The sequence below is a fragment of the Dermacentor variabilis genome, unplaced genomic scaffold (assembly GCF_050947875.1).
Source record: "Dermacentor variabilis isolate Ectoservices unplaced genomic scaffold, ASM5094787v1 scaffold_12, whole genome shotgun sequence".
Lineage (NCBI taxonomy): Eukaryota > Metazoa > Arthropoda > Arachnida > Ixodida > Ixodidae > Dermacentor > Dermacentor variabilis.
This window is the reverse complement of record NW_027460280.1, coordinates 27272599-27297838: the sequence shown is the minus strand read 5'-3', so window position 1 is coordinate 27297838 and position 25240 is coordinate 27272599. Positions and strand designations below refer to the sequence as shown.

The 25240-nt window shown below is 46.1% G+C and overlaps 2 protein-coding genes across 6 annotated transcripts in view; one reads left to right on the top strand and one right to left on the bottom strand.

Moving 5' to 3' along the window:
- LOC142565997 (uncharacterized) overlaps window positions 1-18876 on the top strand; it is an 82918-nt gene extending 64042 nt beyond the window's left edge. For all 3 annotated transcript variants that reach the window (XM_075676672.1, XM_075676671.1, XM_075676670.1), the window contains exon 5: window positions 18064-18876. In XM_075676672.1, the coding sequence (XP_075532787.1) occupies window positions 18064-18861 (798 nt within the window). In that variant the 3' untranslated portion in view covers window positions 18862-18876. The remainder of the gene's footprint in view (window positions 1-18063) is intronic.
- LOC142565996 (heat shock 70 kDa protein 12A-like) overlaps window positions 1-25240 on the bottom strand; it is a 198181-nt gene that overhangs the window by 43897 nt on the left and 129044 nt on the right. For all 3 annotated transcript variants that reach the window (XM_075676667.1, XM_075676668.1, XM_075676669.1), the window contains one exon: window positions 24460-24639. In XM_075676667.1, coding sequence (XP_075532782.1) covers window positions 24460-24639 — 180 coding nt within the window. The remainder of the gene's footprint in view (window positions 1-24459; window positions 24640-25240) is intronic.

Sequence of the window (25240 nt, the reverse complement as noted above, 5' to 3'; positions counted from 1 at the left end):
AGGCAGATGCCAGCCACTGCTGCGTGAGATAAAGATACTTGGCAGGAGTGGTGACACGTTAGCAAGAGAACTTTTGGAGGCATATCACATTAAAAAGAGAGGCACGAGTTGTATTAGTGACACGTCTGTTTTTCTGTTTGAAAATGAGTTGCAACTGTTAAAAACGTCACTGGATTCGCTCTAGGCAACACTGATGTACGCATGCGCATTTGTTCATTCTCCCTGCCCTGCTGTAAGAATAAAATCAGTCGAAGTTCAGCGCTCAATCTGTCTTTTCGTACTCTTCCTTCCCAAGTCTTTATTTTCCTTTTTTGGCGGAACAATGTATTCTTCTTTGTCTTTATCGGGCGACAAGTTTCACCGCCTAACAAATGTTATCGCACAGCGCAGGACGCGCCGGCATATATCGGAAGTTTCTGGAATTTTATCGATGCTTCCATCCGCTGTCTGTGACCGAACCTTGTATAATCTGATCGCATGTGTTCGCGACGCGAATAATGTAGAACTTTGTGGAAGGCACGCGGGTCCCAGCGATTACTCTGGAACATTCGACGACGGATGTATAAAAGCCGACGCGCTTGATCCGCAGATCAGATTTTCGACGATCGCCGACTGTGTTCGACGCTGTCGCCCTTCTTTGAGTGTAGCCTGTTTTTGAGGGCACAAGTTCGCCCAATAAAACGCTAGTTTCGTCTTTCTCAGTTTGGCTGCTTTCTTCACAGTCACTACCACGTGACAATATCGTGGTTTTGGCAGGTAAAAACACAGAATTTAATTCTTTAAGTCGCGTATGGAGGAGAGCAGTACAAGACGACAAATTATGTTACGTAACTTCAAAATCTGTTGTCAGTGCAGCTCTGCCGCGAAATGTACGTTATTTTGTCGCGTGTGGCACGGAGGCGTTGTTTGACAGACAGACAGACGGACGGACGGTACGTACGTACGTACGTACGTACATACATACGTACGTACATACGTACATACATACGTACGTTCGTACGTACGTACATACGTACATACATACATACATACGTACGTACGTTCGTACGTACATACGTACGTACGTACATACATACGTACATACATACATACATACATACATACATACATACATACATACATACATACATACATACATACATACATACATACATACATACATACATACATACATACGGACTGACTGACTGACTGACGGACGGACGGACATCTGCTGCACTACGAGTTTCTTGTAATCTCAGAATGCTGTCATACAAGACACGGAGGGCGTGCCACATTGCGTCTTGGAATTCCGCTGACAAAAATAATGGAGTGAAGTCGCTGCTGTGTGGCGAGGACGACTTTAAAACGAGGTCGCTGTTCCTGCCTTCTGCGTCCCAGCGTAGTACGTGTCTAGCTTACTCCCATAGCGGTGTCGTTTTCTGGAGCGGCCACGACTGCCGGCGCGATAGTTGCCGCAATTGCGTTGCCCTTGTGGCAGCAAGCAATGATATACCAGTCTGTAACGACCTAGTCGATTGGTGTGCATGCAACCGCCGCCTTCGTTGCGACTGAGTTCACCGTTCCTGACTTGTCCTGCCAATCCATGCGATGCGGCGGCGGCGTTTGAGGTCGTCGTCCTGCAGTTGGCACGTGCATGGTGTGCGAGGGGTGACCGCCGCCTCGTAACGTGGATCCCGAGCACCTGCACCGTATCGAACGCATCGGGGGCCGGAAAATCGGAAATGATCCCTCGTATATATATCTCGCAATTTATTCGCCCCGGCCGGTACAGCTGACACCGGGTCATTTTTCACGCTTGCTCAGATCGTACAAGACGTAATCGGAGTGAAAAACGTCGCCTCCTTCCGGCGGTAGCTGGAAGCTTTCTCGAGCGTCGTCGAAATATCAACGCCGTGCATGGCGTAACGAAAAACGTTTTCCTCTGTTCCGGCCGAATCGCGTCGTGTTCAAAATCAGGTGCACATCCTGCATATTATCAACGACCACAAAACAGGGCGCTCGTGTTTCCTTGTCGTTCGCAGTGTTTTCACTACGGCCGCAGAAGTTCGCGAAAGGTTGAGTTTTCAGAACTTAGCCTGGAATTCAGGCAGATGGTGTGGTGCTTGTACGGAGAATTACCCAACCGGTGCATGTTTCGATTCGAAGAAGGATGCACTGGGTGAAACGAAATGCTATTTTTCCCCCGAATTTTGTGCTGCGAAATCTGTTGTGACTAAAGGTGTACAACATAATATTTCAATTCTTTTGCACGTGCAGCATGCAGAAAATTGTTTGATAAGTCTGTGCTGTCCTTGTAGCTTCGGCGAAAAATAGAGAACAAGAAAGGGTTTTTTTTTCTGGTTACAGCCTTAAGGAGAGATTTAGTAGCTTCCAAGTCACCTAAAAGAAAAACAGAAGCCTGCAGCATTGCTGAAGGAGTAGCTGAGGCACTTATGTTGCAAAACGCGCCGATTCTTAAAAAAACAAAAGGACAACAGAGAAAGAGAGAGAACAATAATAATAAAGACGAAAGAAAGAAAAATATAAGTAATATATATCTTGAAGCCTGCTCACTATTATGTTCAGCATTTCGGGCATGAGAAGCGCGTGGCCTGTGTGCATGCATTTTTTCATAAAATTTGTGATTGTGTAGAAGAAAGAAGAGAGGGAAAAAACGCCAGTGGTGGCACCGTAACTACTGTCTAGCCGACGGCCTGAACATCGGCCAGCAGAGGGAGGGGTAAAAACTCGACAGAATATAAAGAAACCCACTTATAACCCACTTCTATTCATCATGCAGGTTTTCTTTTCTGTTGTCACACGCGTGCTGCTGCCTGCGATGTCGACGAGCGTCGTGAGGGAACCGTCAGATCTGCGCACCGGGATCGACGTGACTAGTTGGCGCATACGCGTCGACAGTCATTCCGCCTCTCCAAACGCGCCGCCACCTCAAAACTGGATGCTTGAGCAATCGCCGAGAGCCCTGCTGTCATCGACAACAATTGCAGAGCCAGCTATAAAGAAACCACGGCCATGCTATAAAGGAACCACGGCCATCACCCGCGCTCTGTGGGCTTGGTGGCTGTAACCCACTTCTATTCATCATGCAGGTTTGTGAATCAGACTACCTTTATACTAAGAGAACTAGCAATTACTTTTTGCTGCAGCTTCCGAGCCCGCAGTTCCGCTTTGATGTTGTTTGTGAGTGTCTTAGTGTGATTAGATCTGTTTTGTTACAGTCAGGGGATATTGAAATGAACCCTGGTACTGATGCTGTGCTTGTCGAACTGAAAAAACTGTCCACTGGCCAAAGCACAATAATAGCCGACATGCAGGGCCTTAAAAGCCAATGCACGGCTACAAGTGCTGCAGTCGCCGACTTAAGCACGAGGTTAGCAGATCTAGAGGGCCAGCATCAGAAACTACTACCAATGCAAATCGAGATACAGACTATACGGGCGGATACCGAGCAAACAACAAGGCTTGTTCACGCTCTGAATGACCGCGTTGACGATGCAGAGAACCGCTCAAGGCGAAACAATCTTGTGTTTTACGGGCTTCCTGACACAGCAGCGTCAGAAACGTCGGCCGCGTCTGAAGAAAAAAAATTACGTCTATGCCCAGACGACCTGAACGTGCCACTTGAACCTCAAGACATGGAGCGAGCGCATCGTGTTCGTCGCTATTCTGCTAATCGCCCGCGCCCACTAATTGTTAGGTTTAATCATTAGAAGAAAAAAGAAATGGTGCTCTCAAATGGGCGCAAACTTAAGGGCACTGATCGCAGCATGGGTGAGGATTTTTCCCCAGCAGTTAGGGACGCCCGCAGGCAACTTGTTTCCTTTGCGAAAGCCAGATCTGTGCCATTTCCTTTGCGCTTTAAAACTCTTTTCATTGGTTCTAAGCGCTACGTGTTCGATGACCCATCGCAAACAGTGAAAGAAATATAGCAGTCATCACATCATCAAAAAACAAGCCACCCCCCTCGAACGAAACCAATAGCGCATGTTTCCCTTTCAATAATTTATACTAACATACGAAGCTTCATTCCAAAACGAGAACACGTGCCTAACCTCGTGCTGTCGTCCAACAGCAACGTTGTTGTAGTCACGGAATCGTGGCTTTGTAACGACATCTATATGACACGACAGTGTTGGCTGATTTGCCAAACTTCAGCGTCTTTCGAAAAGATCGTGCCGGAACTAGAGGAGGAGGTGTGCTTATTGCCGTTAGTCAACATTTATCGTGCTCTGCTATTAACATCACATCAGAATTAGAAATACTGTTTATTTTATGCCACGCCGCCCCACTGTCTATAAATTTAGGTGTATGTTACAGGCCCCCTCGCAATAGCGCCGACTTCGCTCGTAATCTAAGCAATGCACTAAATGTGGCTTGCTCTCGCTATCCTAATGCCGACCTTCTTCTTGGGGACTTTAACTTACCAGACATTGATTGGCGCAACACAGTACCCTCTCTAGTAAGCCAAACCGAAGCTCGAGATTTTCTCGACGTTTGCCTCAACTTTAATCTGACACAACTCATATTAGAGCCAACGCGCGTCACCCAAGACACTGCAAACATATCAGATTTACTACTGGTCAACCGTCCAGGCAGTTTGTCGTCCATCACCTTTCTTAGAGAAGTTAGTGATCACAAGGTCATCCATGCTTCTTTTCGCTTTGCTCCAGCTCTGCGGCAGAAGCGCGAGAAAACTATACACTTATATGAGAAAGGTAATTATGATGCAATATGTGAACATTTACAGAAGTTTCTACCTTCCTTCCAAGATACGTTTCATAACCGCAGCATTCATGAAACTTGGCTGATATTCAAACAAAAAATAAACAACTTAGCGAACCGGTTCATACCCCAAATCACCTTTCGAACACATGAACAAAACCATGGTTTCGTTAAAAAGCCTAGAAAACAAAAAGAAACGCATGTATCGTGCCGCAAAATGCAGGATGAACACGTGTGCATGGGAAAAGTACTACGCTGCTGAACGCGCATACCTATCAGCGATTCGCAAGGCGAAAGATGCATTCTTTGGTGATGACCTTCGGAAACTGTTAATCAATAACACAAAAAAATTCTGGCAGGCGATAAACCCTCAAGAAAGGCACAGTGTAACACTTACCAATGAAGGTGGGGAAACGGTCGACGAGGTACAGTGCGCGAACCTTTTTGATGCAGCTTTTGTCTTTACAGAAGAGCCTATACCACGTCCCCTTTTTCTTCGCGTACTAATGCAACAAGCGCTATGCCAACCATTACATTTCCCCCAGATGGTATCTCATTGTTAATTGACAATCTCACATCGTCAGCCGGCGTGGATAGCATTAATTCGAAACTGTTGAAGAACACTAAACATGTCACCGCGGTGTTCCTGTGTTTGCTATTCTCGCAGTCACTTTCAACTGGTGAAATACCATATGACGGGAAGGTGGGGAGGGTTGTTCCCATCCAGAAAGCAGGTGACTGGAATTGCCCGCTTAATTATCGTCCCATTTCACTAATGAGTGTGCCCTGTAAGCTCATGGAACACGTCATGTAGATAGAAATCATGAAATTTCTTGACTCGAACAAATACTTTCATTCTTCGCAGCATGGGTTCCGCAAAGGCTTTTCCTGCGAAACACAACTGGCCATTTTCCTGCATGATATTCACACCAATTTAGATTCTAACCTCCAAACAGACGCGATATTTCTAGATTTTTGCAAAAGCGTTCGACAAGGTATACCACACCAACGTTTACTACTAAAACTTTCTCTTGCGAACCTTCACCCCGACATTTTGCGATGGATTGAAGCGTTCTTGACAAACCGATCTCAGTTCGTTACAGTTAACAACCGCGCATCTAACCACCTACCAGTTACTTCCGGGGTACCGCAAGGATCTGTTCTTGGACCCGTACTCTTCTTAATATACATCAATGACCTACCCCTGCACGTGTCTTGCAACGTTCGTTTGTTCGCAGACGACTGCGTCATTTATCGAACAATTACTAGCACATGTAATCAAGACTTACTTCAGGAGGACATTAACTGTTTACAGCAATGGTGCGACTGGTGGTTAATGGAACTTAATCCTAAGAAGTGCAACTTGATGGTATTTTCTCGTCGGCGAGACCCATTTCCTTACCAATACACAATTGTGTGTGTTGCGCAGTCTTACAAGTACCTAGGTGTTAATATATCTAACGACTTATCCTGGCGAACACACGTCAGTAACACCATTTCATCTGCTAACAAATCACTGGGTTTTCTCAAGCGTCATCTAAAACGTGCCCCCAAACCTGTTAAACTACTGGCCTGCCAGTCAATAGTCCGACCGAAACTGGAATATGCATCCGCCATATGGAATTCACGCCAAACATATCTCATCAACGCACTCGAAGCCGTTCAAAACCGCGCCGCAAGGTTCATCCATTCTAATTAGTCATATGACGTGGGCATAGCTTACTTAAAGAAATAATTGAATTTACTTCCCCTCTGTACGCGCCGGCGCCCTGGAACCCTTTCACTTTTCCATAAGTTTTATCACAGCTCGCTTAATCAACCACCCTAAATCCTCCCCGCAGCCAGAACATCTCATCGTACACGGCACACTTTTCAAGTGGGTCGCCCTCGCATGCGCACTGTTTCCTTTTCCGCCTCATTCTTTTGTCATGCCGCTACAGATTGGGACAACCTGCCCCACCAAATCGCCGCCATCATTTGCCCTTGTACGTTCATGGAGAGCGTCACTGCGCACTTTTCACAATGAAAATGACTTGTGTTAACAGACTTATATGCTCGTGCAACTTTAGTTTGTATTATTTAGGTCTATATATTTGCGCTGACGTATGTAACACTTTAGCTCATCTAGTTTTTTTGTTGTTGTTTGCGCGTTCAGTTATGTATTATGCAGATTATGTACTAATGTATTTCCACCACTTATGTAATACCCCTATCAAGGGGTCTTTAAGGTAATAAATGAAATGAAATGGAACGAGAGTGAAAAAAGAAGAAAGTGGGGTGGGCGTAAGGAGTAGTAAAACGGTGCTATTTACAACATTTACAAAAGCTGTGAGAATTCGCGCGCTCGGAGTGCACCGTTTGCTGACATACGCGGAAGTGCTGACAGACGCGGAAGTGCCTAAGAAGGGCTGGCGAAAAAGTGAATGCTGCAGCTGCAAGTCGATTGCTCAAGGTTGTTTTCATGCGCGCTTCCAGAGCCACCCAAGTCGTTGGGTAAGAAAGAGGGGCACGCAACCGCACAAAGCATTGGGAAAAAGAAGGCAATAAAATGAAAGTGGGACGGGGGCCTGTTCTCAGAGTGCGCTGGACACTTTATAACGATGCCTTAGCTCAAGGTTCGAAGACAATGGCGGAACGCAATTACGCGCCGGATCGGCGGCACCTGAAGGTCTTGAACCGAGCGCGAGCCTTGCGGGTCTCCCCTTCCACCCTCTCCGCCAACGGGGCGTCACTCTACGGCCGAGAGGCGGATGAGCTCGTTGCCGGCTCTATAGGGACCGGGCGTCTCGGCAGCATGCAGCTGGCTTCCGGCAATTCACGTCGCTGACGCGCCGTAAGGATGGGTCGACCGAAGTGAAATATTACACTCGAGAAAGCGTCGGGCACTGGCGTGCGCACGCCCACCCATGTGCGTGCTTTCTTCATTTTTTTTTCTCGTTATAAAATACATGTTACGGTAGGTTAGTTTTCATCTAGAGTGTATATAAGGTGAGCGATCACAAAAAGGAACGGGCAAGAAATGAGCGAAGGACAACGCTTCTTTCACTTCGCTATGTCCTGCAACCTGAGGCGAGTTCTGACAATTAGCATCCATCACGCCTTCTAAGCGACGACGAACGTAAGTGTTAAGGTGTCTGAGAAGACAGTTATTACGAGTACCCTCTATTTAAAGCATCTTGCATTTATGAACAACGCAGTGTGCACTGTACCGTTAGACATGCGTGACGCCATAAACTCTTTTTCGACTTGCATGTATGTTCTGCATCGTCGTCAACGTACTTTCGCTTGAGAAGTGACGGTGTTGCGCACGAAATATTGTGGCGAACTAAATATCAGCGACAAGAAGAGATGCCTCGTCGCGGATGACACTGCAAGCCACTTATTTCTTTTACCTACATTGTGCGCCACAATCTGGTACGCGCCAGCTCGTCCCATGTGGTGCCCCTGCATACGCTATACAGGAACACTATAGTCCCATGCAGTGGCGTGCGTCGTACAGACGTAATGGAATATAGACTTGGACACTCGCAAAGCTCATAGTCGCTTTCTCTGAGGAGCTATTAAGAGTAAATTAAATTCTGTGTTTTTCCGTGCCAAAACTATGATACGATTATGAGGCACGCCGTAGTGTGAGGACTCCGGATTAAGTATATATGGCCACCTGGGGTTCATCAACGTGCGCAAAATGCACGGTACCTACGGGCGTTTCTGCGTGTCGCCCCCATCGAAATGCGGCCGCCGAGCCTGCGCCCTCGTGCTTAGCAGCGCAAGGCCGTAGTCACTGAGCCACCACGGCTGGTGCCATTAAAAGCAAAACATTTCAAGGGCTGTGCTGAGGCACAGTGTTCGCCTTCTTTTGTCTAAGCATAGGTGTCGACTGAGCGATCACGATACGATGCTTCAATTTGTGCAGCGCGCAAGAAAACAAAGAAATGTTTCACATTTAAATATTTCAAGCGGCACCGAAATTGGACTAAATGAAATGCCCATGAGGCTAATCTACAAGATAGGGCTAAATGCCAACGAAGCATTGCTAAAACCAACAAAAAGAAGTCACGCATGACAAGAAAATCCCAGAGTCGATCAAAAGTCGAGTGAATTTAGTTTACAAATGTAGTAGAAATGAAAGCAGATATGCAATAAAAAAATGAAGGAGATCCCACGCACTGTGGGAATCGATGTTATGCGAAGCATTTTGCGGGTAGCTGGCTACCTAGCATCGTTTGGGATTCCGCTAAGCGTTACCAGGTGGACCAACGGGTTTTTGTAAGATGAACAGATATGTGTCTGACGCAAACGCATGTGTGACGACAGCAGCAAGGCGATGGCGACGATGACCGTGTGACGCCGACGGCATGAGTTCCACTCCGGCCGTTCGGCACGGGCTTACGGCATGCCGATTGTTGGGTTCTACATAGGTATAGCGGACGAGCGTAAGCGAAAGAAGCTCGAACTGCGACGACATCAGCGACTATGTGTTATACAGTCGTGGCGTGTCATGTGGCTATGTCATGTGACGTATTTTAAAACGTCGATGACATTTGCATTCCGGCGATTAAACGTTAAAACCTGTACGACCTGGGCCGATCGTGAAGGCGGTATACAGCGTCGCACAGTTTCTGCGTAGCTGCTACAAGGAAAGTACTGGGGAATGCGGGCCTATCCCGTCGGTGGTGCAGTCTAACACAACATCTCAAAGCGCGAGCTGTCATGAGTTTACGACTCTCACAGACTGCAACCGTAGGATTAGGCTCGCTTCGCACTGACACCATCAAGCTAGCACATCACATGGCTCGGCATTATCCCCAACGCTCTTTAATATCGCCGTGACCGAATTACCACCTCTTATTAGCCACTATCCTCAACCTGCAACATGCTCTATATGTGGAGGACGTGACCCTCTGGCACATGCAGGACACGCTGCAAGAGGCGGTGAACGTAGTCCAGGATTACGCGCGAGCAGGCGGGTTAACATGCTCTGCGGAAAAGTCAGAACTCCTGCTTGTTAGCTGCGCGCAACGCAATCCCAACAACGTACCCCAAATCATGGTCACCCTAGAGGACCATCCAGTCCCCTGCATACAGAAACTCCGCGTCCTTGGCATCCACATTCAAGCAGATCTGAACGCAAGACACACCATTAGCCTCTTAGAATAACAATATGCCAAATCACGCATATGATCCGCCGCATAACTAACCGGAGGCATGGACTTCGGGATTGGGACGTTCTATACATACAGGTTCTGTTCTGAAAGTAATGTCAGTAAGGCCATTAAAAATAATTGATTGAATTTATCGTTACAAGTGTTTAAAAATCTTCAAAATACTCTCCTTTTGCGTCGGTACATCGGCTCCAGCGAGACTTCCAGCTCTCGAATGCGTTGCGGTAGTCCTCCTCCGGAATGACCTTTAAAGCTGCGATGCGAGCTGCTTTGATCCCGTCCACTGTCCCAAATGCTTGCCTTTCAGTGGTTTTTTGAGGCGTGGAAACAAACAAAAAAAAAAGACCGGGGGGATTGTTGGCACCCCTGCTTTAACCAGGTAGTCGGCACTGTGGGCCGGCGCATTATCGTGGTGCAACTTCCAGTTGTCTGTGATGCCCGGCCGGATGCGTTGAACCCTGCCTTTCAGTCTTTTGAGGACTTCCACATAAAATTTGGAATTCACAGTGGTTCCAGGTTCTACAAACTCGTGATGAACCAGTCCGTGGAAGTAAAAAAAAACGATGAGCATAATCTTGATAATTGATTTGCTCATCCTGGCTTTCTTCTGGTGAGGGGACGAGTGCGTGTGCCACTCCGATGATTGCCTTTTGGTCTCCGGGTCATATTCAAATACCGAAGTCTTGTCACCTGTAATGACGTTGTCCAAAAATTTTCGATCACGTTTGCACATGTCGATGTTTTCTTGGCACGTTTCAACGCGGCGCGACTTTTGGTCGTCAGTGAGCACTTCTGGAACCATTTTTGCGCGCACCTTCTGCATGCCGATATCGTTTGTAACGATTTCATGAACTTGAGTTTTCGGAAGGTTTAAGATGTCGGCCATTGAACGAACACTTAATCGTCGGTCTGAGTTCAACAGTTGCCTCACTCGCGTCACATTGTCAGCCTTGGCGGTCGTGGATGGCCGTCCGGCGCGGTCCTCATCGTCGACCTCTTCCCGGCCTTCCAAAAAGGCCTTGTGCCACCGAAACACTTGCCGATCTGACAGGGCATGTTCTTTGTAAGCAGTCTTGAGCATAGTAACACTTTCCGCAGCGGTGTTGCCAAGCTTCACGCAGAACTTGATCGCAAATTTTTGTTCTAACGAGCGCTGCATTTCCACTTGCACAAGAATAAAAAACAACTCTCAAGGACAGGCCCGTCCTACACTCTCCGATGCTCGGAGCACACTGAGCGACGGAGCGCTGCCGGGTTTCCCCACTACCAGTTTCGACCGGTTAGACCGCGCTCCGACGTACAGTCGCGTCACAATAAATTCACTGACATTACTTTGAGGACAGACCCTGTATATAATAAAGGCCTGGATAGTCAGCCGGATCACCTACCATGCTCGCTTTCAAAACGTCACCCTCGTCCAAGAGAAAAGACTTGGCATTATTTTCCACAAAGCTATCAAGGAAACATTAAGACTACCTACACAGGCATCCATTGAATGGTTTCTAGCAATGTGGCGCACTTCAACCTAAACAAACTAATAGAAACCCAATGCAATAGCCACATGCGGAGGCTCCGCAATACTCAAGTGGGAGAACGGCTGATTGCTGGGATATACTCCAAACCGAGACGCATAAAACACAACCTCGAAACATCTACCTTCCAACCTCCTAGCAAGAAATACCATCGCGCTACTGCCGCTCAACATGCACCCTGAGCACGACGCTGGGCGCAGACAGGCAAGTGTGAAATATCTAAGACGCCTAATTAGTCAGTCTCGCCCAAACACCCTACTACACACGGATGCCGCTAGACACCACTCCCTCGAATACACAGTTGGAGCAGTGAGTAACAATTAGCACGACACGGTAAACTCGATGTAAATGTCTACGAAACAAATATCGGAGGACGAAGAGTGTGCCGTAGCTTTGTCCATTGCCCACGCCGTCCAAAACCTTCCTCACAGATCATCTATCGTCATCTTCACCAATTCGCAGGACGCGCGCCGCGCCTTCACACGCGGCATCGTCTCACAACATACACACACATCACATTCTTGACAACGCGCACCACACACCACATACGTTCCCAATTGTCAGGACATCAGAGCATGCCTCTCTCCCCGGTCATGACTGCGCACACACCGCTGCCGAGATCTCGTTCGCCGGAAATCGGAGGGAAGAGCTGCCCAACGCACCACACAATACACTGACTAGGGAGGACGCCGCTGCGGTGCGTCAACCGCAGGTCAATACATAACCTAACCTCCACTTCTTTCACATGTTACACCCAACTTCCTGCCCAGATAGGTGCCCGATTCCGGCGTTATTTCACGTAACTCTGAAATGACTGCGTCCGCCAGCCGGGTATACTCTCTCTATTCCTCTCATATCCTAACCCTGCAACAATGGGAGGTCGTGCTGCGTGACGGAAGCCGGGGTTCCAGCTGGCGTTGGTCCGTCGTGCACGGAACGTGGGATTAGCTATTGCGGCCCTGGATTAAGGGCCGCACTCGACATTTTCTCATAAGACTTCAACAAAATGTTCTTTCTTTTTCTCTCTCACGAGGAACAACCACTAGGAAATGACACGTGAAGCACGCGCCAGACGCCTTAAAGAGCTAATCGGCTTTGGCACGAGAGGAGTATGCGTGCGATCATGGCCCTGTTGGGTAATGAGTATTGGGTGGGCTTTGCTCGAACGGCAGAGGTTCGATTTTACTGTCTGTCATGCATTAATTTTTATTACAGAGGTTCGAAGTGTGGCGAGACATGAAATACCTACTTACCGCAAATTGCCTGGAAGGAGGCAAATAATAAATACTTCGTCTTAAATGCAGACCCATTAAAATGTCATCAGTAGCATACGGGTTAACAACGCAAGCCGTAAAGCTGAATACTATAAAAACAACTGTTAGTACGGATCCCAACCATGTCCAGGCCACTACTTTAATAAAAGTTAAGTTTCAAATATGAACAGAAGAAAACGAAATATTGGGGGAATTGCTTGACGGTTCTAGAACAGACTATAATCTGCTTGTGATGACACATGGCATATTTGAAAGGCAGCGACAAATACGAACGCAAGACAGAGGAGAGGAAACGCCATTCTCTGTGTTTGGAAAGAATGGATGCGCTTTGTAGGCGATCACAAGGAAGAAGACGGGACAGGCGCACGATGTCCCACTCGTTTTTTCGGCTCCCTGCAAGCTGAGTCACCTTTGCGCCCGTATTGGGAGACTTCACGCCAAAAAGAAGCAAGGTGGTTGTGGCGTGAAACACAAGAACCCCCATGTAGATTGCCAAGTTGGTGTTATTTATCAGATTCCCCTGATATGTGTCAAAACCTACATAGGCCAGACGGGCCGTTGTTTGAACGTGCGAATCCGTGAACACGAAAGGTCTATTAAAAACCGGGAGCAACGTCATTTACCCATGCATTGCCTAGATCATAAATGCAGGCCTCTGCTCAACCAGGTTAAGATCCTGCGCAAGTGCAGTAACGAAAAAGCGCGGGAACTTCTAGAGGCATATTATATAAAAAAGAAGGGAAAAGCATGCATCAGTGACACATCAGTCATGCTTTACAATAGGGAGGCACGTTTCCTAGAAAATATGATTAGCTGAGCCACGCCATTGGGTTTTTTCTGATTTTGTGTTTTTTCTCCTCTCATCTGCTGCTGATACCCTGATGTGCCTGCACTCGCATGAACTGATAATTAAGATTTGCGCCTGTCCCGTCTTCGTCCTTGCGACCCGCCGTGGTTGATCAGTGGCTATGGTGTTGGGCTGCTGAGCACGAGGTCGCGGGTCGAATCCCGGCAACGGCGGCCGCATTTCCATGGGGGCAAAATGCGAAAACACTCGTGTACTTAGATTTAGGTGCACGTGAACGAACCCCAGGTGGTCGAAATTTCCGGAGTCCTCCACTACGGCATGCCTCATAATCAGAAAGTGGTTTTGGCACGTTAAAACCCCGTAATTTTTAATTTCTTCTTCCTTGTGATCGTCTACAAAGCGCATCCAATCTTTCCAAATACAATGAACGAACTTGCCCAACAACGCATCCTGCTAAACTACTTCTCTGTATTGCGTCCGTGCTTCGCGCTGCCGTTCCAATTTTAGCCAAAGTATCGCTCTCACTACAGTATTGCAGTGTAGAAATAGCCAGACAAGGAAGAGAACTGCCTCCACTGGCTTTCTGGATGTTAGCGGTGTGTGACAGTGTAAGCAAGAAGCTTTTGTGGAACATTCTTAGAGAATAAGGCATTGGTGAAGAAACTGTATAAATATTTTGAAAATAATACACTACAAGAATCATGGGAAGGACTAAATAATGAAGCTACAGTAGATATCCAGGACGGTCTGTGCCATGGAGGGTGCCCACTATCACCGCTCTTTTTACTGACACACACGGTAAGCACGAAAAGGAGGCTCGAGGCAAGCAAGTTGTTATAACCTCTGGTGGTGGAACAACGTCTTTCGGGTTTAATGTACGCAGCTAGCATTTGTTAGCGGATAGTCAGATATATTCAGCTTCATTTGTGGAGAGGATAGTTTAACTCTATAGGGTTAAGTGCGAACAAATCAGGCCTAATGGTGTTTAAGTATAGGGGTGATCAGTCGATCACAGCAAAGAGAAATGTAAATTGTTAGGGCAGGCGAGCAAAAATACATATACGCGTATTTGTACTCACCTACCAAAGACAAAGATATCTATCAGAAAAGCAATAGTGAACAGGTAATCACTACGAAAAGCAAAAGAAACGCGGCCACAGCGATAAAGTGCCATTAAGGTACAAGTCTGAGGTAGTACGAGGCGTATATGGGAAGGAGTCATGATTCCCGGACTTAAGTGTGCAAACTGGGTGTTTTGTTTAAATTCCAATGTGCATTCGCTACTAATGATTGATCAACCGGCTTTTGGAAAACTAGCTTTCGGTGCGCACAGAACGACCGAGGATGCAGTAGAGGGAAACAAGTCCTGGGTGCCCTTCCAAGTGCGGTAGCTCAAAGCGGAATCTGCTTAGAAGAGTGACCGGGGAATACGGGCAATATATATATGGGCAGCGCCAAGGTTTTTAAGGAACCTGTATCAAGATAATGTTGAATAAGAGTGTAGAAAAAGAACCAAATATTATTACATGGAAGGCATAGGTATACGCGACCGGGAAAAATGTGTTAAAAACGATTAGAGGCGAAATAGGCAATATGGTGAATAAGCGCGATAGAGATGCAGCCAGCTGTTGAAATGTATCGAAAAGCATACAAGAAAATATGGAGGTTGAGAGAGAGGGAGAACTTTAATGAGAGAAAAGTGGAGAAGTCGGCCTGAGTGACGCGATTCCCATGTTCTATGAAAACAGGGATTTACGACATTTGAAACGACATTTGGCACCATTTGAAGCGACAGAAACGATATTTGGCCGCAGCACTTGCAGCTGAAGGCATGCAAGCGTAAACAAGCTTTCTTACCTTTGCAGACCATCCAACGTTCACCCAACCATTCACCCAAGCGGCGTCACGTACCCGTCCTGCCTGCACCGCTGGAGCGCGCGTTTCTGACCTGTTCAGCGAATCTGGTCTATCCGTGGCTACTGCGCATGCGTGACCAACATCACCTGCAGATCATCGCCTTGAGATAGTCTGCTGATACGAAAGGGCTTCAAAAAGTGGTGCTGGCATCTGTCCGGCTTCATTTGGCAGCAGCACTTGCGGCTGGAGGAATGCAGGCGTAAATGAGCTTTCTTACCTTTGCAGGTTGCTGGTGTTTTTTTTGTTTTTCTTTTGCCACATATTTATTGCTAGATTGCCGCAACTGCTGCTGCCAGTGTTTTGACCTGTCTCAATGGTACCTTGTATCTCTTAAGATGCCAATTGTTGCTGAACTAGGTAAGAGAATTCAGCTGCTTGAGGCCTGGTCTGAAGGCAAACTCGAAGAAGTAGTTGAAAAAACTGGTTGAGAAAACGAAACAGAAAATTTCATCAACTGAGCCTGTAATTCGTGCAATGAAGGCCGAAATCAGCAGCTTGGTCTCAAGTGTCGAAATGCTGAATTGTCTTGTCGAGAATGTGAAGTCAGAGAACGAGCGCCTAAGAACTGTTAATGAAACTCTGCAATCGCAGAATGAAACCTTAACAGCAAAAGTGTCGGAACTTGACCAGTAATCTCGGCTAAACAACGTTGAATTGAAGAACATCCCGTGTACACAGGGAGAGGACTGCGCGGCAATTATAAAAACTGTAGGGGCAAAAATTGATTGTCCCATCACGGATAGTGACAATTACGTTGTTCATCGAGGTTGGAACGGCTGAGAAAAATGTCATTGCCCGCTTCTGCTCACGAGCTAAGAAGCAAGATTTTGTCGCTAAGGCACAAAAGGCTAGACTGAACACTAATGACCTCGGCTTTGGTGGATCGCAAAGTCGCCCTGTTTATGTAAACGACCACCTGACGCTGAAAAAAAAAGGCTGTTCGCTAAAGCGTTGAAGTTAAAGCGGGAACGTGGATGGATGTATCTGTGGACGGATAATTGCCATATCAAGACGAGAAAGTCGGCTGACAGCCGAGTATTCCGCATCTTAAAGGACACAGACCTTCCATGTTTAGTCAGGCGACCTAGTTGATCTCTGGCAATCAACTATTGCAAGCTAAACTTTATAACACTTTAACATCCATTACTCGACAAAACGTCTTCAACGTTTTTTTCAAGGCCCAGGTTTATCGGCTATCCAATTTAATGCACGCAATCTCAGAAAACATTGTCACGACATTCATGCTTACCTAGCATCCCTTGACCACCACTTTTCTTTCATCTGTGTGTCTGAGACGTGACTGTCACCTGACGATAAAAACTTATGCTGTTTACCACATTACTCACCAGAGTACTGTCACCGACAATCAAACAGTCATGATGGTTCTGCTATTTCTGTATCATCTTCTATAAAATACAAACGTCGGAATGACCTCTCCCTCCTAGCTCAAGAAACCCTGAATCTGTTTGGATTGAAATTGATGACCAACATACACAATCTGATGCTGAAAAAAACATCTTAGCTTGCATATGTCGCTCACCATCATCGTCAGTATCAAGAGTTCTGCTCTGCACTATACGAAAGCTTAGACAAGATATCTTGCGAAAGAAAAAAAAACGTTGTTATTATGGGAGATATAAACATTAACCTTCTGGATGAATCCAATCATAACACGGTTGAATACTCGAATTGCTTTGCAGGCTTTGGTTATGAACAGCTGCTTACAGTGCCGGCAAGATGTATCACAGGCGGCTCAAGCACGCTTATTGACTATATTTTTTTAACTACATATCATGTGATGAGTGTGGCGTAATACCACTCGACATTATAGACCACTATCCTATCCCATCTTCTGTCGCTTGTCTCATGCCTCATCACGCGCTGAGCGTTCATTCCAAAAGTCCTTGTTTAACAAGGGCTTAACAAAGTTCATTGATTTTATCTCTTCTTTTGACTGGTTGACTATAGAATGTGAATCAAACGCTGAGCTAGCTTTTGTACGCTTTTCATCTGTAATACAGCAATGTGTCCATGATGCAACCACTTTTGTTAGATGTAACAAGAAGTATCCGGCACCCCGTAACCCGTGGCTCACAGATGGTTTGCTTGTGTGCATGCGCAAGAAAGAGAATATGCACAAAAAAACTAAACGTTGCCCATTTAACTTCAAATTGCAGAAGCGATATGCTTGCTACAAAAAGTGTCCTAAACAAGTTGTTCAAAGATGCCAAAAAGAAGTACTATGACATTAAAATTAATGAAGCTGAAGGTATCACTAAACAGTGGAAGCTCATAGACTCTTTTTTGAACAGAAACTCAAAAGACTCACCAATAAGTGAGATTTGAAGCTCTAGTGGTAGGTATCGAAATCCATCAGACATCGCAAATGAATTTAAGAATTTCTTTTCCGATAATAATAAGCCCCTTCCTACCAGTCCTATAACAACATCCCAGAGACAACCACAATTTTTTTTTATATCCCACCATTCCGGATGAAATATACAATGTCATACAGCAACTAAAGCTAACATGTGCAGGTCTTGATGAAATACAACCAGTACACTAAAATATGTTGCTGATATCGTTGTTGACCCGTTTTCTTATGTCATTAACCTTTTATTTAAATGCGGTGTATTTACACCCAGAACGGAACCCACTCCCGCACCGGCGAGGGAGCGAACGGCGACCGACAGCGTTCGCGTCAAAGACAGCGTAACGTCAAGCAGCAAGTCATCAGGAACAGTAAAATGCCACTACTCCCACGAAGTGATTTCAAGGTCGTGATACGACCAAGAGGAGGCCTCGACGTTGCCGCCACCGGAACCGTGCTCCTCGCATCGGCCATTTACCGGACGGCCAACGTACCGGGGCAAGAAGCAGCGGAGGACACGGTGTGCACCAACAACCGCCAAAACATCATAGTCGTGAGTACACCTCACGCTACTCACGCCGCTAAGTACAGACAATTAGAAGCCATCACCATCGGTGATCGCCGCCACGAGGTCAGTGCCTATGAGACGGCCCCCGACTACACGGTGAAGGGAATCATCAGGGGAATCCCGTTGGAGGAGCACGCCAAGTCCATTCACACCAACATAGACAGGACGCAAGCAGTACACTTCAGACAATTACAAACAGACTCTTACAGAAACCCCAGACTCATGCACGCCATGTATCCAGACATGTACACTACAAACAGATGCACACCGTGTGGTGAGGTTGCCACACTAAATCACATGTTATGGGAGTGTCGAGACTTAACAAACAAGTCGGGCAGTGCCGACCCCTCCGTCTCTTCCACCGCCAGCCTCCAGTCACGCTGGATGACCGCACTGCTCAGCTCTGACCTGACAGCACAACTCTGGGCCGTCCAGCGAGCCGAGGAAGCCGCTTCGAGACAAGGTCTCGGAACCGCGTCCGCGGCGGGTGCCCAGACCCACTAAAAAGACGCCGGACTCAAATCTTGTTGATTTGAAATAAAAGTTTATGCTCTCTCCATCTAAACTTGAGAAAGCCAAAAGAGTCCCTGTATTTATAAAAGGGTGATAAGGGGTTGATTTCTAACTATCCCCCTGTTGCTATATTAACCGTGTTCAGCAAAATTTAGAGAAATGTTTTGAAAAGCGTCTAACTAAGTCTCTAACAAAATTTGACATTCTTTGCACCACGCAGTTTGACTTTCATGCAGGTTACTCTACTAATCTTGCGCTTCTTTCATTCACTGATCGAATTAAGCACCACATTGACAAAGGTAAATATGCTGGAGCAGTGTTTATTCACCTCACCAAAGCGTTTGATGAAATTCTTCATAATATCTTAATTACTAAGTTAAAAGCAATCGGTGTAGTAGGACCGGCGCTGGCTATTGCTCACGATTATTTAACTAACAGACAACAGGCTGTTAGCATTTCTAATCACCTTTCTAACTTCAAATTAATTGATAGGGGAGTTCCTCAGGGGTCTATATTAGGCACATTACTCTTCACTATCTACATTAATGACCTAACTGCTCATCTTTCGCATTGTGAACCTTGTCTCTATGCGGACGACACTACGATTCTAACTGCTGACACCTATATTAATAGCCTAACTGCTAAGCTCAATACCGATATGGAAAATATTATTCGCTGGTGTCGTTGTAACTCTTTAGAAATTAACCCTAGTAAAACAGTCTTCCATGCTATTTCACCCCACTCAAAAGAATGTAATAAATATTCCGACCATAGCTATCGATAGTTATCCCATCAAACCTTTTAGCCATTCTCGTTTTGTGGGGGTTGTCCTCGATTACAACTTAAAGTGCATTACCCATATTTCACATCTAAAGCAAAAAATTGGATATGGTATCTGGATTCTTATAAAAGCACGTCCATACTTTAGTCTACGAACCTTGCTTTCTCTTTACCATGCATTCATTCACAGTCACTTCACTTACTGCATTGCGACTTGGGGTAACACATATAGCTTTCATCTTGTTCCTTTACAATATGTCAGTCACCCCGATGTAATGTATCTGCTCTTTTGTAAGAGTATCGCATTCTCACAATTCATAAACTATTTCAAATAAACATGGCAATCCTTGTCTACAATTCCCTTCACTCAAACATTCCCCAAATAATCTTTAACACCGAAAAAATTGCTAATCAGAATAAAACTCGATTTGAATTAGCTAACAACTTCTTATTACCTAAAATCAGAACTAATTTTGGTAAATCCACTTCTGCGTTCACAGCGATGTCTTTCTGGAACTGTATTCGAACGGACATAAAGCTGTCTCCTAGTATAGGCAGCTTTAAAAAGCATTTATTCTCATATTTACTTAACTTGTGAATGCTGTGATGTAATTTAACGTGTTCTGTTTGCTTCATTATGTGTAAATCATTATATCTCTTTAACATTTCACCACATCTCAGTCCACTTGTTTCCTTGTGTCAGTACTTGTTAAACATGTAGCTACATTTCACTTCCTCTGATTTGTTTTGTTTTTAATTCAGTACAAGATGTAATTCTGTACAGCGTTATGCCATGCTTTCAGTTCACGTGATTTCTTGCATTAATACATGTTATCAATTCTACCTTTTCGCTGCATTTGCATTAACCTGAATTGTTTTGTTACTTTTTATTTGTTCAAAACGCAATTCTGTATACTATTATATAATGATTCAGTTCTTTTGCTGTCGTGTGTAATTATTTCTAGACAACTTTACAACTTTGCTGCATTCGCTCTAACCTAATTTGTTTTGTTCTTTCTAATTAGAACAGGAGGTCCCCCTTACAGCCTTGAGCTTCGGGACCTCCTTCTGTATATCTTGTTATTTATTGTGCTTTTATTTACGTGAGTGAATAAATAAAATTATTCTTCAATAAACTTGCCGATGATGGCGATTCATGCATAGCATTTTGAAATAGCGCAGAAACCACTGGTCATTTACTGTTAGCCCATAATAGGCCTTCAATATTAAGACCAGAAGAGGTTTCGAAACGTAAGAAGAGCTGCAATGGATACTACAGTAAAGGAGTCCAGGTATCAAATTCTGGGGTGGTGTTTTTTTTTTACTCTTGGGTAAGCGTCTATAGAGGACCATAATAACGGCCGGCATATGTACGACCGTATCCCCCAGTAATTTAATATAGAACAATTTCCATCACACAGTCCCCGATTTCAAGATTGCCGCCAGAAGGGGTGAAGAGCCTTTGAGTGATGCAAATCACGAGTATAGCTGACGCCTCAGAGCTCACATGAACAACCAAAGCGCTGACAATAACGAACTCGTCCGTCGTCTGTTTAACACGTGCGGCCACGTTCGTCGACGCCGGAGGTGGGAAACGACGCACGTGCAGCCGCCGTGAAAATGTGTCGCCGCTTTAACGTCACGCCATTTTGCTCTCAGAACTGATTACAGTGAAGGGGTCCTTCGCTGTAGCCATAACACTATATTGACGGGCGACAGCAACCCATCGTAAGCCTTTGTAATAGCGAACTCTTCCGCCTGGTTTCGGGGCGCTGCGAAAAGCGTCACATTCGTAAATGTTGGATTGTGGGTTAGGTTGTGGGGAATGCTCTTTCTTATGTATTATTTTTTTTCTCCTTTAACATCTGCCGTACTTGTTCTTTTGTTCTACTCAACACTAGACCATATTCACACTATCAATCAGGCGACAGAGAAATGTGCGGAATATAACCAACCCTTGTATGTAGCTTTCATTGATTACGAGAAAGCGTTTGATTGAGTCGAAACCTCAGCAGTCATGGAGGCATTCCGGAATCAGGGTGTAGACGAGCCGTATGTAAAAATACTGAAAGATATGTATAGCGGCTCCACAGCCACCGTAGTCCTCCATAAAGAAAGCAACAAAATCCCAATAAGGAAAGGCGTCAGGCAGGGAGATACGATCTCTCCAATGCTATTCACAGCGTGTTTACAGGAGGTATTCAGAGACCTCGATTGGGAAGAATTGGGGACAAGAGTTAGTGGAGAATACCTTAGTAACTTGCGATTCGCTGATCATATTGCCTTGCTTAGAAACTCATGGGACCAATTGCAATGCATGTTCACTGACATGGAGAGGCAAAGCAGAAGGGTGGGTCTAAAAATTAATCTGCAGAAAACTAAAGTAGTGTTTAACAGTCTCGGAAGAAAACAGCAGTTTACGATAGGTAGCAAGGCACTGCAAGTGGTAAAGGAATACATCTACTTAGGAGAGGTAGTGACCGCGGATCCGGATCATGAAACTGAAATAATCAGAAGAATAAGAATAGGCTGGGGTGCGTTTGGCAGGCATTCTTATTACCATGAACAGCAGGTTGCAATTATTCCTCAAGAGAAAAGTGTATAACAGCTGCATCTTACCAGTACTCATGTACGGAGCAGAAACCTGGAGGCTTACTAAAAGGGTTCTACTTAAATTGAAGATGACGCAACGAGCTATGGAAAGAAGAATGATGGGTGTAACGTTAAGGGATAAGAAAAGAGCAGATTGGGTGAGGGAACAAACGCGAGTTAATGACATCTTAGTTGAAATCAAGAAAAAGAAATGGGGAATGGGCAGGACATGTAATGACGAGGGAAGATAACCGATGGTCATTAAGGGTTACGGACTGGATTCCAAGGGAAGGGAAGCGTAGCAGTGGGCAGCAGGAGGTTAGGTGGGCGGATGAGATTAAGAAATTTGTAGGGACAACATGGCCACAATTAGTACATGACCGGGGGGGTAGTTGGAGAAGTATGGGAGAGGCCTTTGCCCTACAGTGGGCGTAACCAGGCTGCTGCTGCTGATGATGATGTACTTGTTCTTTTGGCTTATGCTTCACCACCATGCATTACATCGAGAGCTTCTGCCAACGGGAGCAAAGCGACCCGCTGCGTAGCCCAGGGTGAGGGGTTTCGGGGCCAATGGTAGGTGCCGCTTTAGCGCTGACCATTGAATAATGACCTGTCGTTACGTTGTTACTGTACGCCTTAGTGAGAGACCCCCTCCCCCCCCCCACACACACACATACACACCACACTAGCAAAACTCTGTGCACATAAGATGCGATGGAATAAAAAGGAGCCCCCTAAATTTAGCAGTGAGTGGGCCCGACAAAATAGTGTATATACTATTGTGACGAGCCCCTTCACCATAGTGGCCTTCGCCATAGGTATTTTTGTCTCAACAGTGACATTTTCATTATGGCTATCGCGACGAGTCCGGAAAAGGGAGCCACGTTTCATTTCTAGACTTCAAAATTTAAATAAATTACCTTTAAGCCATTTGCTGTCAGTCAAACTTCGTAAAACTTTCCTCAAAGGCACACAAAGGTTATGCTATAGATAGTCATTCTAGCCTTTAAATTTGGTATCTGGACTCCTGTCAGAGAAGGCTAAAATTGGCGGTGCAAACGAAGCCAAAATGCCCTCTGACGGGAACATAAGATTTTACTCGTGTATACTAATTTAGCTAAGTGTATCTTTGCAATTACCAAAACCGAAGATGCTAGGGCTCAAGTGAAGATGAAGCAGAAAGGGGAAAGAAAGAACGAGTTCGGGGAATCATTTCATCCCATCATTTAAATGGGGTTGATGATATTCATCTATCCACATCGGCAGCTGCAAGCGCTTTAAGTATTGCGGTTGCATTGAGAATGCACCCGCAATGCTATTTCCACTTTATTCCCTTCAAATTTGTCCATTCTCTTACGCTAGGATATTTTATGTATAGTTGCGGTATGATTAGATAATAGTAGTGAGGGCGGTATACTAGAATGGGAAGACAAATGCTCGTATGTATTCTCGCTGAATCACTTTCGGCGATGCACTTACTTTTGCACGGCATGGTGCCTGGCACGACGAGCGTTTTGCCTGCTGACTTATCCAATTAGCGTCGGCTGACCCCCGAAAGTGACCGCCCACCACAACAGCGCCCCATCGACGCGTGTACGAGAAAGGCGTAGCAGGGCAGCGCACTAGTGGACGTGTGGGGCACGTGCTGCGCCACACCTGCAATCCAACGGGCTCGCAACCATGACATGTGGGAACTGCGATGGGTGCTGCATGCAGATCCTGATATATCGTCTCTCCCAGCTAACGTTATAGCCAAGCTTTTCAAAGAAATTAACAAAAAGATCACGGTGCAAGATACGATTACAAGACCTACGGTGTTCGGTCGTCAGAGGTCTGATGACCAACCATGCACCGTAGATCTTAAAATCGCATCTTGCACCGTGTTGTTTAAATCTTTCTTTCTTCCTTTTTGACAGCTTGGCTAACTCTAGCTGAGACACCTCATATAGCGGCCGCGTCGTTGTGCCTGCTGCGGCTTTTTTCTCAACTACGCATTCGACTGTGTATGGAAAAGCACGGTGCAAGACGACTCGAAAAACTCCTGCGCGTTTCCACGCCGCGACCTTCTTCCTTTTAAGTACAATTTTGGCTTAATACATCTGGGAACGGACTCCACTTCAATAAAGACTGCCGATGGCGGCTCATGGCGACACATGCGGATGCATCGGACTGAAACGAAGAAAGAGCGCTCCGGGCGGACAGGTGCGCGCTGCTCACCTTCCCACTTGCGCATCATGTGGACGTTGTCGGGGTCCCTGGTGAAGCTGAACGCGTAGCCGCTGTACGTGGTGCCGAAGTCGATGGCGACCACCACGAAGTGCGAGCAGCTGCCGGACTCTGGCCTGCTCGCCACCCCGCTGTCCGCCGTGTCGCTGCGACCCAGCTGGCACTCGTCCACTGCGCGGCAAAACACGTCACAGATCGCGCCACCAGACAATTGTTGTTTTACTGCCGAAACGATGCGGCCGTCGTTGTTGAGTGATGATAGCTTTCACTGCCTTCCCTCATCCCTCGTGTTAAGACTGACACGCAGTAAATGGACCACCACGACAATGTCGGTGCGTCGGTACACACCTCCACACTCGTGCACCGTATACCCCAAGACTTCACATGCTCGTACTTAAGACGAGTGCACGCTGCTTTAAAACATGCCGAGTGCGAACACAACTCAGAAACTAAATTTCTCTCTGCACTTGAACTCGTCGATCGGATGCCTCAGAAAACGCCTGCTCGATGGTATGCTAAGCCGTCCAGTGCAAACAGTGACAGAAGGCACTGGCGAGACAACACTGACCATTGCTGGCTGCGAGATAAACGAAAAAAAAAATCGAAAAAAAAACTATATAGCGTGCCTGAATCCTGTGCGCCTTACTTTATAACGTCGCCGAGTGGACGAACGCGTACTTGGCGGCGTCGAAGCGTACTGCACGTCCACTGCTGGCGCTGGCGGCGCTTCGAAGCACGGCAGCATTTGTCGCGGCAAGTGGGGGACAAAGCA